This window comes from Cygnus olor, chromosome 6 (assembly GCF_009769625.2).
Source record: "Cygnus olor isolate bCygOlo1 chromosome 6, bCygOlo1.pri.v2, whole genome shotgun sequence".
NCBI classification, from domain to species: domain Eukaryota; kingdom Metazoa; phylum Chordata; class Aves; order Anseriformes; family Anatidae; genus Cygnus; species Cygnus olor.
Genome location: NC_049174.1, coordinates 33,506,108 through 33,521,637, shown reverse-complemented (window position 1 = coordinate 33,521,637; position 15,530 = coordinate 33,506,108). Strand labels below are relative to the sequence as shown.

Here is a 15,530-nt window from a genome sequence, read left to right as displayed (position 1 = left end):
TTGAATATATGTTTGTGGAGTTACAACTGTTTCAAATAAATAAAAAAAAGAGCTTAGCTGAAAAAACTGCCAGCTCTCCCTTTCATTATGAAATGTTCCCCCCCTTGAATGTTCTAATTAAACTTATCAATCCATCAGCACCCTGCAAAACAGCACTACAAGTGTGAAGGCTTCTCAGCTTCTACAAGGTTATCTATATCCAAGGCTGACAAAAACCATTATCTTTCACAACTAATGAACTCGTTAGCATACTTCTTTACTGGTCTTGAGAATTCACTTGGCTAAAAACATTAAAGATTCCAAAAAAAAAACAAACCCTTGCATTCCTCACCTCATACATATAAACACAATCCATATAAGCAAATTATTTTTCACTATAAAGTGCATTACATGCTGACTGTTCACGTAGTAGCTACGTAATTACTATTTGAAAAAGAATAAAAGTACAGTGCATGTGCTATTAAGAAATTAATTCTGACTCTCATCCACCAATGTTACATGCTTTTCTCCATTTTTCAATGTTCTATAAAACTATTAGTAAATTAAGGAATTTTTCATAGTCTGATTCTGACTTTCCTTTATTAGAAGACTGACTGGCTACATGAAACCTACCCAGAGTACAAAAAAAGCATGCGGCAATAGTTTAGTCAAAGGGCTTCAGCAAGTAATCATTTTCATACTTCTTTCTCCACAAAGTGCTAAAAAAGGAAGAGCCATCTGAGCAGCCAATTCTGCTAGCATCAATTCGACTTCAAAGTGTGATACAGAACTGTGTACCAAAGGGCACTTTCTTGTGATTTCATGCTATAAAAAATGTAGCATCTAATTAAACATGACCTACTTCATGGGAAAGCTGCTGAAAAATATTTTAGCTTCTATTCCTTAAAATTCTTTTAATCCCACCCTGGTGATAGCTGGTCTCTGCTAGCATACTAATTTAACAGACACTTTATGGTAACACAAATCACCTTCCTATCTGAATTCCTCATTGCAGCAGCATGAATTGTCACCAAATTTTGGAATTAAAAAAAAAGTAGCCAAACAGTAAGCAGAAACCTCCAAACCAAAATCATCAACATCTGAAAAATTCCTCCAGCTTAATACACTTGAAAAAAAAAAAGAAAAAGTATATAAGCATTGGGAAGCATTACTGAAGGATTAATCAAAGGTCCTATGTCCTGGGTTGCTTTACCAACAATCTGAATTTACACAAGTCAATATAAACTCACTAACATTGCAGACCCTGTTTTTTTGTTGTTTTTTTTTTTTTTCCTTTCCCTTTGAGCTGTTTTATTTCGTCAAAGAAGTTCAATCTTTCAAAGATTGATTTACTTGTTAATAATAACAGTAACAGCTCGTTCACAAGAAACCAGCCCTTTCTTAATAAGAGCTGAAATTAATCATGCTTTGGCTAATGTTTGTACTTTGTATCAGAGCACACAGAAGCGGAACAATTCCGGCACCTAAATTTAGACAAAGGATGACAAAAGAATAAAGAGCTAGTGTGTTTTCAAAAATAAAAGCTCAAATAAAGCAGTTACGGTTTTCTTCAAGCAATAAATTGACAAGCTTACACTTCGATAGCACCTTTTACTTAAAGGGCTGCCAGTGCTTTTCAACAACTAAGGCACAACACTTGTGAGCTTTTCAGTTCCTCAGTAACGAAGAGCATCTTCTCCCACGTTGCAATTGCTCCAGAAAATACAAACAAGTATTTCAGAAAATACATTGATCTTCCAGAGGTGATTTGTCTGGTCCATCACCTCCTTCAGTGCAGCCTTCTGAGGAGAGGCAGGCAGCAGAGGCTTGCAGAATTACTGCTACACCTGCATATGCCGAGGAGCTTTACACCTTGCAAAGAGCTGAGGCACAGCCGGGTGGGAGGGGTGACTGAACAGTCACAGGGAAGACCACAGAGTTACCCCAACACTCACACCAGTTCCTGCTTTCTGAAGATCAAAAATTAGAATTCTTTAAGGATTATCAGCAACTTTATCCTGAATTTTATCCTTCCTGACTCTTAAAATCCATTTTAAGTATAAACAGAAAAAGGGAAGCTGTGTTTCAGTTGCAGTCTCACTGCCACAACGGAGCAGTGACTTTTCCAGCAAGGGGAGGCACTCGCACACTTTATTCCAACGCTGCCAGGAAGGGCTGTGCCATACAGCCCCTCACCTCCCACACATACATAGCACGCTTCCAGCACGGGGCTTGAGGCAGCCACCTGCAGACTGCTGCTTCCTGAAGAACCCTTCCACACTGTTCCCAAAAACCCTTGGAAAAGGAAGCAAGCAGTTGAAGAAATTGTCTGTATTGTTATAGAAGGTCACGCAAAACCTGCGGCCACTAAGATGTGCACTGCAGCATCAGAAGTTGCAACAATTTCCCACTTCTGTCTGACTCTCCTCTTAACATGCATTTCTCTCTATTCAACCCAGAAGAATTCAATTTGTTCTCTCCATCATTTGCATAGTTACTGGGATCCCTAAACCACTTTTTTTCTAGATTACTGTTTCTAAAGAAAATTTGCAGCCTGATCTAGTTTTCTTTCTTAATATATATTCTCATTTATGACATTCATTCTGTGCAGATTATTCCACAATTCAATTCCTTCTGCAGAACTGGCCTTTACATCTCTTCCGCTGCTGCACTAATTGCTTTCAAGAAGCACTCAGCACTACGTGCAGCTAAGGAGAGACTCCCCCAGGACACTGCAACAAATGCCACCTGCAGAGAACGCTTATAATAAGGCTCTGATATTAAACCATTAAATACAAGGTGTCATGTAGTGCTGGAGTTCTAAAAATCCTCCTGACTTGCATTTAAAATATGCTGTGGATGAATAGTTCATCAAATTACGATTCTCTCCTCTTATACTCGGATAAAGTGCTTGATGCAGCAAAGCCCTACCGCTTCAAGCCTGAACTAGATCTCTTAGTTTAGGTAATCTTATGGGAAACATTGCAACAGGAATATAAATCATGGTAAATGGCATTAATTTTTCTGTTGGCTTTTAAATTCCTACTCCACGTGCTGCATCAGGCTTAGATTTTCATTAAATCAGCAGGCCCAGTTCCAAAATTTCTCCAACTAACTCTTCAAGTATCAGTAAGTATATTAATGAAGGACTGAGAAAAAAAACAACACTATTTTCAGTTTTCCCAAGACCAAAACCTAGATACTTGACAGCTCATTCTTCACAAATTTTAACTCGTTTGAGTTCTCAACCTCCTTTCCTCCCCAAAACTGAGCTAGAAGTCCCACAGCAATAAACCCTCACTTGTTGCTATTCTACTAGTTCCTTCTGCTTGTTAAGGAAAGTGAGACTTCTCACAAGAAGACCATTTAGAAGCTTTTCAAATAACAGTAAAATATTTCAACATGCTTCACAGGAAAGCCACTAAGAATCATTTCACTTTTGTTAGGAGTGAAAACAAGAGCAACATGAAAATCATTTCAGTGTCTCTCATCCATAGCCCAAACTAAAGCTAGTAACAGTATTTCACTCTGAAGATACAGACTTCTATAAAAGCAAAATCAGAAAAGTTAGATTTAAAATTCTCTAAAGCTTTTTACATATTTTGTCCGTTATTTAGGAATTTCTTTGAGTAAGTTAAAATATCTTAACAGATTAGTCTCCAGGAATACCTCAGGCATGTGTTAACCAGCAATCATGAATAACATGCAGAAATTCAATCAAAACACCAGAACTTACGACCATTTACATCTTTAGATATGAAAAGTTGTTAAATTATGCCGCATATTAACACAACATTTGTCTTAATGATGGCACACTGCATGAAGCAGTTTGCAACCGCCAAGTGCACTGTAACACCAGAAAGCTGAAACGACTAACCAAGCTCCCCTTTTTCTGTTCCCCAGATATCAACCATTATAGTTCAGAAAACCACAGCAGCAGACTCTTTGCCAGATATTACCACCTCTGTTAAAACTGTATCAAAAATAGTAATCATCATCATATGGCATCTGCATATTTAAAGAGTACCCAAAAGATCTTCTTTTGAACAGTAACTTTTTTAAATTGTTTCAGAAACTTCAGTAATGTGACTTTTACCTGGAAGTCCTGTGATATTTCAGCTGTAGGTGGTGGTGGGTATTCTTCACATACAGCAAGGCTCCGAACTAACTTTAACTTTGTGTTTGACTAAAGGAAAGTATGTAAAATTAAAAACTATGGCTTATAAATATTATATAAATATACCATAAGCCGTTATTTTTCCATTCATGTTATGTAAAACAAATTGGCCGAGAACTGCATTTTTAATGTTTTCAAAAGAATAAATTATTTCCTTTAGGAAAAAAATACCCAAGCAATTGCAGCCTTTGAAGGCACTGTCAGCACAATAGAGCACATCTAATGGAAAGTAAATAAAATCGTTGGGAAAGTGCTTCTCTCCATAACAATAAAAAGCCACCAAAAATATAAAGGCAAACCACAAAAGCAGACAACTAGGCAAGACAAAAATCCAACAGAATAAAACAAAGCTTCATTGCCAAAAAAATAAAGGATGAAACTAAAGGCACTTTTCACAAAGTAACAAGGTTTCATCAAGCATGAAGGGCTTCCTTAGCATGCCAGCACACAAGGCTACTGTACCTTCGACCTTTTGGCTGTCTGTCCAAAAGACTGCACTGGCCGCTGGATGATGGGCACAACAGAAAAGGTTTATATTACACTTAGCACTTCAACTTTAGCAATGCAAAAGACTGCTTAAAAGAGAAAGTTATAACAGTTATTACTGACATGGTGGTCAAGTCTGTGAAAGGAACAGCAGGTGCTTTTGGCTGAAGGATTATATGCTCTCTTTTTCATTGTGCTTGTCCTTGAAATCTCTCTCATTTATCAGCAATAGATATTACAGAAATTTAACAGGAAGTAAGCATTGTTCTTGGTCAGTAAGATCCAGGCTGTTTACTCTGTCCGCTCCTATGTTTAAAATTATCGTGTCCTAATTTCCTCAGTAACATGAATGTTTTTTTTGTGTTTTTTTTTTTTTTAATTTTTATTTATTTATTTTTATTTCTTCCCATTTCCTGAAACCTACCCAGAAAAATGATGATATGGGAGAAGAAGGAAAAAAACACAACATATTGCCTCTACAAGGAAATCAATACTAATAAGTAAAATATATTTTAATATATATTTGATTCATATTAAAATATAAAAGATGATTAGGAGCTATAAAAACCAACTTGAGAAAAAGCTGCTGGTCAAAACTTTCTTTAGCTCAGTAACTTACTGTGCACAGATATATCTTTATCTACCCAGAACCCTTTTCCCATTAGTAGTTTCTTTAAAAAAAATCACAAATTTGCTGCAGCATGCATGATTGAAATGTATATTTGATCAAAGAAGAGCTTGTCAGGTTTTTAACTCCATGGTTAAAATGCATCCCCTTGATACTTGGAGGAACTTAAGAGTGGCACAAGATAATGAAAGTACTGGTTTCACTACAGAACTAAAACTGATGGATACACAAGCCTTTAACAGAATTGATTTTAGTGAGCACAGGCCTAACACATGTAAGTGAAAGCTAACATTGGAAATACAGTTTCAAGTGTTGTTTAATGGACAACATCCCCTCCTTTATGAAAGGGGAATCCTTCCAGAAGCAAATTAAATGAAAACACAGTCTGAAAACTACATGAAGAAAGCAAACTCTGCCCTAAGCTCATACAAAAAGCACTTGACAGACATCTGCTCCTAATTTCTTGCAGGAAATACATGTTGTTAAGAAACTCCTACCCTAAATTGAAGGGTTCAACCATGTCAAGTCAGAAGAACAGCTCTCTCCCTCTCATTTTCCTCAAGTATCAAGTATCTTTTTTTGGATGTTGACCCAGCTTCACTGAGAAGCTCATTTAAATATCATTCATTTCACTGTGTAACAGGATTTTAAATAGCTGTGCTGAAAACTGACTGAACTGATATCTATCTATCTATATTTTTTTAAAGGAAGCTTGCTGAGATTCTGAGCAAAGTCAGTTCAACTTTTCCCATACCTGGAACAATACAAAGATGAAGTTTTGTTGGTATCTGTAAGTCATTTTTTCCCCTCAACCACCTATGCTGAAAGCACGCCCTGTTTACTGAAAGCTGGCACTTTGTATCTCCCTGGCAAAGTTTGCATTATACCAAGCTAATGAGCTTTCAAGAACTGGATGATTTCCCAGCCTCTATCAATTAATCCAGCATCAATTATCTTAGGTGGGTTCAAATCAAGCTGTATAAACATAAAAATCAAATCAACAATGCTAGTGGGATCCTCAGTTGACTATCAAAACAACAGGCAGAAGGAACTACTCAAGAAATTGTTTACCTCTTGCAAAATTCTGGAAGCTTTGAATCCAGTAAATAACCAAAAATAGTCTAACGAAGCAAACACCCTAGATCCACCATTTGGGTGGGAAAAAAAAGAAAGTCAACTTAGTTATACAGGACATAAGACATTTTTAACTAGCCAAATAGACTTCTACGATTTACTAAAAACATATATTCAATTACTTTTAGAAAATTGATTTAAAGAAGAACAAGAGTAGAGAATGTTACTGGAAAGCAGTTCTGTACAAAGCACAGATCTCCTCCTCACCTGACCTCAACTCAGTAAATCCAACTCAGGAATCCACAGCAGCCAAAGGAAAGCGTATTTGTTTATGCCAGATAAAGTGAAGAAAATATCTCAAAATTAAATTGATATACTAAAATTGATATGATCTAGTATCAAACCCAAAATATTTGTAACAATGCTTAAAATGAGTATGTTTTTCAGAATGCAGCCACAATAGGCTCTGGTTGACAGTACATTCCTTTACGCATTTTGTGGGCTGTATCTCATCTTCCATTTCTCTTGCAGAATTAGAATTTTGATTCCAGGCTGAATAAATCACATGTCAATCATACCACATTTCCAGTTTCTTGAAGATGGGTGTTTGCAACCCATGAGGAGCAAGCAAGATAAGGTATTCAGGGTAGTAAACGAAAGTATTTGAATATTCTGGTGCTCAATTTCATGAGCATCTGACAATTTTTAGGGACCAATCCGATAGCAATAACACTGGGGACAGCCAGGGGCAGGGGCATTGCAGGAGGGAGCGGTCCCAAGTTTTAGGGACCAGTCATTCTCCCACGATTGAAATGAATCAAACCTCAGAGTTGCACATGAGATTAGCGTCGTCGCATCCATCATATTAACATCTGTTAACTGGCGACAACTTTATGCCTTGTAAAGCCATTCTTTGCCAGCCTCAATTCTGTGCCTTCCCAGATGACTAAGGATATCAAAGCCTGCAATACAAGCCTCCGCATCCAGCTCTCACTGGGTGGGATAGGCACCAACACACCTGGAATTTTAATTCTGATTTCTGCATTTGCTAAGCTTTGTTCCTATGGTACACCTTTATGTCCCCAATTGTAAAAACAATTTCTAGCTATTTTAGAATATATATTCCATAGTGAGTGCAAGTTAAGCAACTTCTTTATAACTGCAGCTCTCAAGAGTTTTACTGACATGAGAAAATACCGTTAATAAAAGCTACATTAAAAATATATTTATGCTCCATTTAAAGTCGCTATAGGCACGATATCAAGACACTTTAAAAGCAAGTGTTGCAAAAAATTTGCATAATGAAAACAATGATCTGTTTTTTGCCTTAAAAGTTTTTTTTTTTTTTGAGACAAACTACTGTGCTTCACTTCCATCTAATTAATACAATGCAATCAACAAAATAAAGTGGATGTTAAGATAATTTACTGAACACATACTTCCACTGAAAGCCTGGATATATAGGGTTGTATTTGCATGTTCTTTTTTCCTAATTACCCCACAGATCATGTATATTAACTACAAAGTAAAGATCTGGAACATTTACATCCCTTCTACCAAACTGTGCTGTCCAACGAAGCTGGGTAACAACAGCTGAGGCACAAGAATGCAAATTCAGAAGCAAGAAAAGCCTTGTGAAAAGGTACTACACAGATTTCTGCATTACGCTTGGGACTTTTCAGAGGTCAGACACGACATGGCAGACCTGAAAAGAGTGGTCTAAGGACTTGCAGTTTTCCATCCTTTTACTAAACTAGGCCTCAGTTTTAAATTCAGATAAGGGCTACAGTTTTAACAACCATAGCTAGCTTGTATAACACCAAAGGAAAAACCAGCATGGTGTATGGTTACTTGCGTTCCTGTACCAGTGAGTGGTGACAGCAATTTTCCGTGACACAGCAGAGGATGACTGAGAAATAAAACTGGAAAAATAGTTTCACTATTGGATGCAGAAGCATTTTCAACAGTTCAAAAAGAAGCTGATCAGAATCTGTCTATTAAAAATTAGTAAGTCATGTATTTTGGAAACAAAGACATGTAAATTCTGACAAAATCAGAACAGCTGAGGAGGCAAAGAAAGGCCTCACAGAACTCAGCTGTGGAACAGAGAAAAAAACAAAGGTTTGTGCTAGTATGGAAGGAAGAAGAATGTCAAAAAGCACGTCCAGTTGTTAAGAACAAACATTTCACCTAATTTCTCCAAGGGACTAGAATATTTGCTTAATTAGTATAAATCAGAAACAGAATTACACCTACTTAATACAACATTTACCTTGCTCCTATCAAATAATGAACGCACACAAGTCTTGCATTCACGCATCAGCCTCCATCACTTGGTGAGTTTTTTTTTTCTTCTCTTTTATTCTCCACAGTTTGCAAGTGCCTTTCCTGTTACACAGTAATATGCAGCTTGCTTTCTCCCAGTCTTTTACTGCCTTAGTTATCACCATCCACTAAGGATCTTCTATCCACATAGCAGTGATTATTTTTTATTGCAGAGATGATGGCAATTAAGATTAACATTCTTCTCCCCGCCCCACTCCATACTGCATGGATTGTAGAGTAAGAACAAGCCTGCCTTTTCTAAAATAGCCAGCATGAATTATTAGAGAGGTGTTAAATGTTTTTTTTCCTTAAAAAAATGAAATAAAATTCCTACCATGAATAGCAAGCTCTATCATAAAAACCCCACCCCACAACAACAAAAAAACACCACCAGCAACAAAACACCTCCATAAGTGCTGACCATGCACTCCTCTACAAGTACTTTTCACGAGTGCCACTGATTTCCACTACCATTTGAATATCACTTAATGGCAATTTTAAACTATGACAATTCAAAAATCGTCCCTAATAACCCCTGTATCGGTTACACTACTTTCACACTACTTAAAAAGGCTGTGAAAGTTGCCCCATACACTGAGACATTTTTCTCATTCACGCTGTACACAACAGCAAAGTGGGGACTAGTGCACAACATCTGAAATCAATCTAGAATTTAGAGGCAAGCTTGTATTTCAAAATGTAACGACCAGTTTCTCAACTGCCAAGATTCAGAGGCATACCTGAATTCAAACCACAATACGTTTAGACAGAGAAGTAATCAAAGCTAGTTTCTTACTTGACTGTAGAGAAGTTAAATAGCAACTTACAAAGCAAGTATATGCCATACGTATTTGCACTATCAGCGATCATAGTGCAAGTACCATTAACTCACTGACTTGGTTTATGTGCAGTTGCAAAGGCCTTAAACGAACAACATTCTGCTTCAAAAACGGCTGCCTACCTCCTACTCTGGAAATCCTCAGACCACTGTTTTTAATTACGCTACTCTTGTAATGGCAGCACTCTGGTTCTGATGGACACTCCTAGACACAACGTTCACATCAACACTAGATGAAAAAGACAGCAAAGCTGCCTGCATCAAGAAGCCTTCATTACACAGTTGTACGGTTCCTAGTGTGCATGCTAGATAATTATATCAGCCACCGGATATTACTCCCACACAAGACCAAAACCAACCAACCAAAACCCCCTGTCAAACAAGCCAGAGCCAAAGCCCATAGCCACTGGCAGCTTCATTTCTCTGGACAGGAAAACTTGTTTGCAGGAAGGCAGATTTGCCTCTTGAGCCTCATAAGTTTCCACACTAATACTTGTTGAATTAGAAAATGTGAATGAGTTTCTTCTAAGTTACTGAACTGTAGGAAAATAAACCTTAAAATCATTTTTAACGTTGACTACTGGGATATTCCATTGATTAAAAGAGAGTACCAGCTCAGCTCTAACATCCACCAATGTTTCAGTAGCAGTTATTTCTCATATGTTACAGGAGAAGTATTTCATTTTAAGGATTTGCTTTCCATAAAATTATCTATTTACGCTGATGCCAACTTTAATAAAGCCAGCAGATATTAAAGAGTAAAACTGTATTGTTATTACAGTGGTCGACAAGATTTATTTGGAAGCAATTTAACCTAGCAAACAGAGCTTACTTCACTCAGCAGAATATTGAATTGCTAGTCATGAGCAAAACTACTCCCCAAAGAACATTTTACTCAATTCTCAATAACAAGAATCTAATAAGCCACTGTCCTGGTTTTGCAAGGCACAAGAGAATACTAGCATACCCCATATCCCAATCACGATTTTTATCAGAAATTTTTTTATTCATAACCCACAGATAAAAAAATCCTACAGGAAGTTAATTTCTTCCAAGCCTTATTGGAAATCCGCCCCTTTTCCCAAGTTATGACAGAAAATTTCAGTTTCCTTCCTCAATTCACCTGAGGTGCTTACTGTCCCCAGTGACCATGGGCAGCCTTGGCCAGGAGTTAGCCAGTTTATGCCACACACAAGACACCCCTCTTTTAGGGCTCTTATGCATAAACACTGTGTAGCTGAATCTCAGAGGTATCAAACATGCTGCCGTACCTGCTGAACTGGTGTTACGAACACTGCTGTGCTCCCCCTTAACACAAGATGTTTCCACAGCACTTCTCCCCTACCCATCTCACTTGGAATCTGATGCTGTAATTTTTTTTGGGTACGTCTCCTACCTTACAAAGGCCGTATGTTTATGTGCATCACCTCCTCCAGGTATGCAAGAGGACAGCCTAAGCTTTCCCACCTGATAGATTACATACCAAAATTGACGAGTGGTGGAGAACTGAAGGAAAGGGAAGCTATGGGAGTACTCACTAGCAGCCAAGACAGGACAGTAAGTCCCCATCCTACCCCACCGTTGATGCAGGGAGGAAGGCTGGACTTCCTGCTGCTATCTAGGGCAGGACCTGGACCAACTGGCCTCAGCAGCTCCACTGACTTGATTCCTCTGACACCTGGGGATTTGCATTACCTACATCTGCTTACTTTAGCCTTGTGCAGTACAGCTCTGCTCTAAGAGTTACACCTGAGCCATTTGTAGCTCGAGAGCTCTAGATTGATCACCACTACTCAGGGTAGCCATGCTGAGGAGCAACACTTACCATTTTAGTGCCTTGACCAAACCATATTATTACCAGATAGAGTATTACTGGTGCAGCATAGTCTCTGAAACTTGGTCAAGATTCAGCAATAACCAAAAGGTGATTTGAGCGCTAAGTTTTTCCCCTGTTCTGAAAAGGTTTGACTCAACTTCACATGTGCACTCAGGAGAACGTATGTAATGGATAGTTTGGCTTTCCCATGAAAACCACTTACACAACTCAAACGATTAAGAATGACTGACCTTCATGAATATAAATATACATTAATATAAATTGAGAAGTGAGGAAGAAACAATCATCCTACTCGCTTCCAAAAAAACAGCCAAGTTTTCCCAGCCTGAACCAAGGTAACATGTAAGAGGACCATGACAAAAAGAACATGACAAAGACTCATTTAACATGATATATTAGTGAAAAATAAAGTGAAAAGCTTCTTACCGGCATATCGTTTTTGCTATCAGGACAATTTTCATCCTTTTCCGCTTGGATCTGCTCCTGACTTCCTGATTTTATAAGGTTTTCATCTGGTTCTGTATCTTTAAATTCAGCTTCTGAACCCTTCATTGCATCAGTTTCATCTTTTACAGTAAGAATATCAGACATCCTCATTAGAAAAGATTATTTTAAAATTCTACAAGAAATATGGAACCTTTAGGACAAAGAAAAAGGGGGATCACTGAGGATTTTTAAATTAAATAAACGCATATACTTAAACAGCTATCCAAAATAGAAATGATTTCACTACCATGAAGATTTGCACTCCTGTTATGGTATTTCTCATTTTTTGTATCAGAGGGAAGGAGTGATCATCATATTTTCACCACTTTTATCAAGAGGCATATAACCACAGATATCTGTATGAGAGAACTAAACAACTACACTGTGGGATAACACTTGCAGGTTTTCCCTCCTGTATTTAAAAATAAACGCTTGAACATTTCAACGCTCCAAATCAAATTAGATTCTAACAGAAACAGGGGAAGATTTTCTCATTTGAAGGGAAGAAGGAATTACAGGCAGGTTTACTTTGAAAGGGTTGAGAGTAAACAGACAAATGACAGTGTACCAAGAGTGCAAATACACTAAGTTTCATTAAATCATTTTAAGTCTCCTGGCTGCCAATAACAAAGGGGCAAGTACTGAATGTAATGAAATGTAATGAAACTGGTCCTGATAAAATTAAGCACTCCCAGAAGCAATAAAGACAAAATAGCTTTGGCAATTATAATAATCACCATTATCAATAATTACTAATAACAATAATTTATAATAAATATAGAGAACTCTAATGATTAAAGCTAGTAACAGAACCATCTTAGTTTTCCCTACGAAATACCAAATACAACTTATTCCTATGACTCAGTTGCAGTGTAAGATGTAAAATCAAGAATTCTCCATTTCTTTAAAGAAAAAGAGTAAGTTCTGCATGCTTAAAGTCTTTTATAGGGAAATAATAAAAATAAGAGTATAGAAAAGTCTAAGCAAATATCTGATTTATTACCTGATGTGTTCTACAGTTTGGGGATTGTGGTCTACCACAAAAATAAAATAAAATAATCCAAAGTTCCTTTCCACAGTTGTCAACCAAGATGTCAGTTGTAATGAACCATCTGGAATCTGGCAGGAGGAGTCCCATGTCCTTATCCCCAGTGTAGAGTCTTGAACAGAACTATGTTGTCTTGAATCAGCAAGAACATCCCTTCCAAATGCCTAAATAAACAAACAGATTTCAAAAATCAACAAAGAAAATACATGATAATTATGTTTAGGGGGAGGGGACCAACACAAAAACTTGAACTCATTTAAAGAAAAAATAAACAGAATAAATGTGCATTTCTCATATGACTTGCTTTAGCTAGCAGCAACAGCTATATTTTTCACCAGGCTTCCAAAAATATTTCTATATTACAGAGTTAACAAGTAGTCATAATAAGCGTTTTGTTAGCATCCCTAGTGAAACTGTTTCTATAAACAAGCAGGTATCTTCCAGAAGAGGCTGAAAAGACAGTTTGTAATAAGAAACCCAGTAGGTGTGGAGGAGTAATAGCCATGAAAGCACAGAAAATCCTGTAAACATAAGCAAATCTCTTTTTGTCATACTTAATAATCTACAAGCAGAACACAAAATCCATATTTTAGGCAACCTGAATTACAGAAGACATTTTTTATTTTATTTAATAAAGGAACTGCCCTTGAATGCGGGTTTACAAATTTCTAGAAAACCAACACTGTTCCATCTCCCCTCTTTTACAGATTTGCTTTCCTGAGAAATAATTATAACCACTGCCCACATGGAAGCATGTGTTTGAAGCGGTAGGCAACGAAAGAGACATCTAATATCAAACGAAACACAACCCATGAAGGTAGCAGAAATACCCTAAAACAAATAAATAACTACCTTTCAAGCCTGTGAAAGATATGCTGAAAAGGATCTCTATATTGCATTCCCCAGACACTTTTCTCACAACTACACGGGTGCTTATTAAAAACAGCACAAATGCTAATAAAGATCAAGAATACCTTCTGTCACCCCAGCTGAACTACTTCATTTCCATGTCAGTAACAAGATCATTAGAATGACTTCAGGAAAATAAACAAGTGAAAAACATCCAAATTGTTTGAGGTGAAATAAGAAACCAATGAGCCATTTATTCCATGGCTATAATCGCAATTTTAATCAATTTAAGTAAAGAACCCACATTAAACTGTTCTCTTAGAACATGAGTTGCCTTACATGAAGGAAGAAGGGACCAAAAGACCTGCTCTGAAAGATTTTAAACGTCTCCAACAAGCTACAGTTGGTCACTAGAAAGCAATTAATAGCAAAATTACAAGGTCAGGCTGTGACAGTGCCCAGCCCTTCCTCAGTTTTACTGTCTGTCAATACAATAATTCTGCAGTTTAATATAAAGTAACAGAAAGCTAGCTAAATATATCACTGACTTTACAAGAGAAAAGCTGCGTCTTGTTTCCCCAAATACCTACAGAACTGAAGATGGGCAGTAGGCTTTACAATGAAAGGAAAGCAAGCAAATACTTCACATTCTCCACATTCCCCCACAGCAACTCTCACCAGCCTTTATTCAAATTGCTTTGTATACACCCAGAGATACTACAATGTCGTGCTGGAAAACAATAACTGGAAAAACAGCACAAGACAACACTTCAGAAGATACATGCAAGTAAAGAATATTGTATTCCTCCCACATGCACCTCATTCTCCTCCCAAAAAAAGATGCAAGAAACCAAAACCCACCAGCCTGTAAAAAGAGATTTGAGTAGGAAGGATGTTAAATTATCATTTAAACGGTGTTCAGCTTTTAACACCTCCTCCTGAAGCGCTAAGGGATCTTAATTCATCATTCATTCATCACCCCCAGTATCTCAGTGTCAAGTACTCCAGTACTCCTCCCGGTACAACCCAGGAGACTGCGGCAGTGGCACAGTGGCCCACAGGCTGCCAGGTTGCCCTGGAGGTGAGATTAAAGCCCAGCAACAAATTCTGTTTTAGATCTGAAGAAACAAACAGTTTGATAAGGGACAGGAGATGCTACGAACATTTTGGCTTAATAAATTTCATTTAAAAGCAGCATGAAAAAAAAAGGTAAAACAATGGGCTGTGATTCAAGCTTGTAAGTTTTTTGACATCCTACTTACTGAATCATTAATAGGGGAGAAAGGATTACAGATGACAGAACAAATTGGAAGTAACAAGGCACAGGAAGGCAACAAAGCAGGAACTTCATGTGCTGCAGACAAACCACAGACCATCCTTATGAACCCCCCCCCTCCCCTTTCACCTCCCCGTGTATCTGAACACTCACTTCTTGTGTCCCACGCAGGGCAGGAAAAAGCAGCAAGAAGGCTGACCTCAGGAATCACTCTACTGTTTGGAGGGAAAACAGGTTCTAGCAAGCAAATGTGCATTTTCTGATTTTCACTTTATTGCTGCAGTCCACAAACACACTGTAGTCGCATTAACATTTTGGCATGGGAGGAGTATTCAACAAGTATGTTTGACAATTCTGTCTTCTCTTGGCTACCGAAGGATGAAGTATTTATATTAAATCCCAACACTGGCTATACACTGGATGGCAATAAGCTATCCAAAGTTATCCCTAAAATCCAAACGATTGAAAAGATCAGATTTAAACACTAGCAGTAGAACATTACCTGGTTTTCCCTTAAAAATCCCTAC

The 15,530-nt window shown here is 37.6% G+C and overlaps 1 protein-coding gene across 37 annotated transcripts in view; it reads right to left on the bottom strand.

Moving 5' to 3' along the window:
- The window catches only part of R3HDM1 (R3H domain containing 1), an 81,029-nt gene that overhangs the window by 38,146 nt on the left and 27,353 nt on the right, over positions 1-15,530 (bottom strand). For 18 of the 37 annotated variants that reach the window (XM_040561516.1, XM_040561545.1, XM_040561521.1 and 15 more), the window contains 4 exons: positions 12,834-13,042; positions 11,771-11,981; positions 4,619-4,660; positions 4,076-4,165 (listed from right to left, as the gene is read on the bottom strand). In XM_040561516.1, the coding sequence (XP_040417450.1) occupies positions 4,076-4,165; positions 4,619-4,660; positions 11,771-11,941 (303 nt within the window). In that variant the 5' untranslated portion in view covers positions 11,942-11,981; positions 12,834-13,042. Of the gene's footprint in view, positions 1-4,075; positions 4,166-4,618; positions 4,661-11,770; positions 13,043-15,530 lie in introns of all 37 variants that reach the window. The other 19 variants (XM_040561529.1, XM_040561527.1, XM_040561540.1 and 16 more) reach the window with 3 other exon arrangements.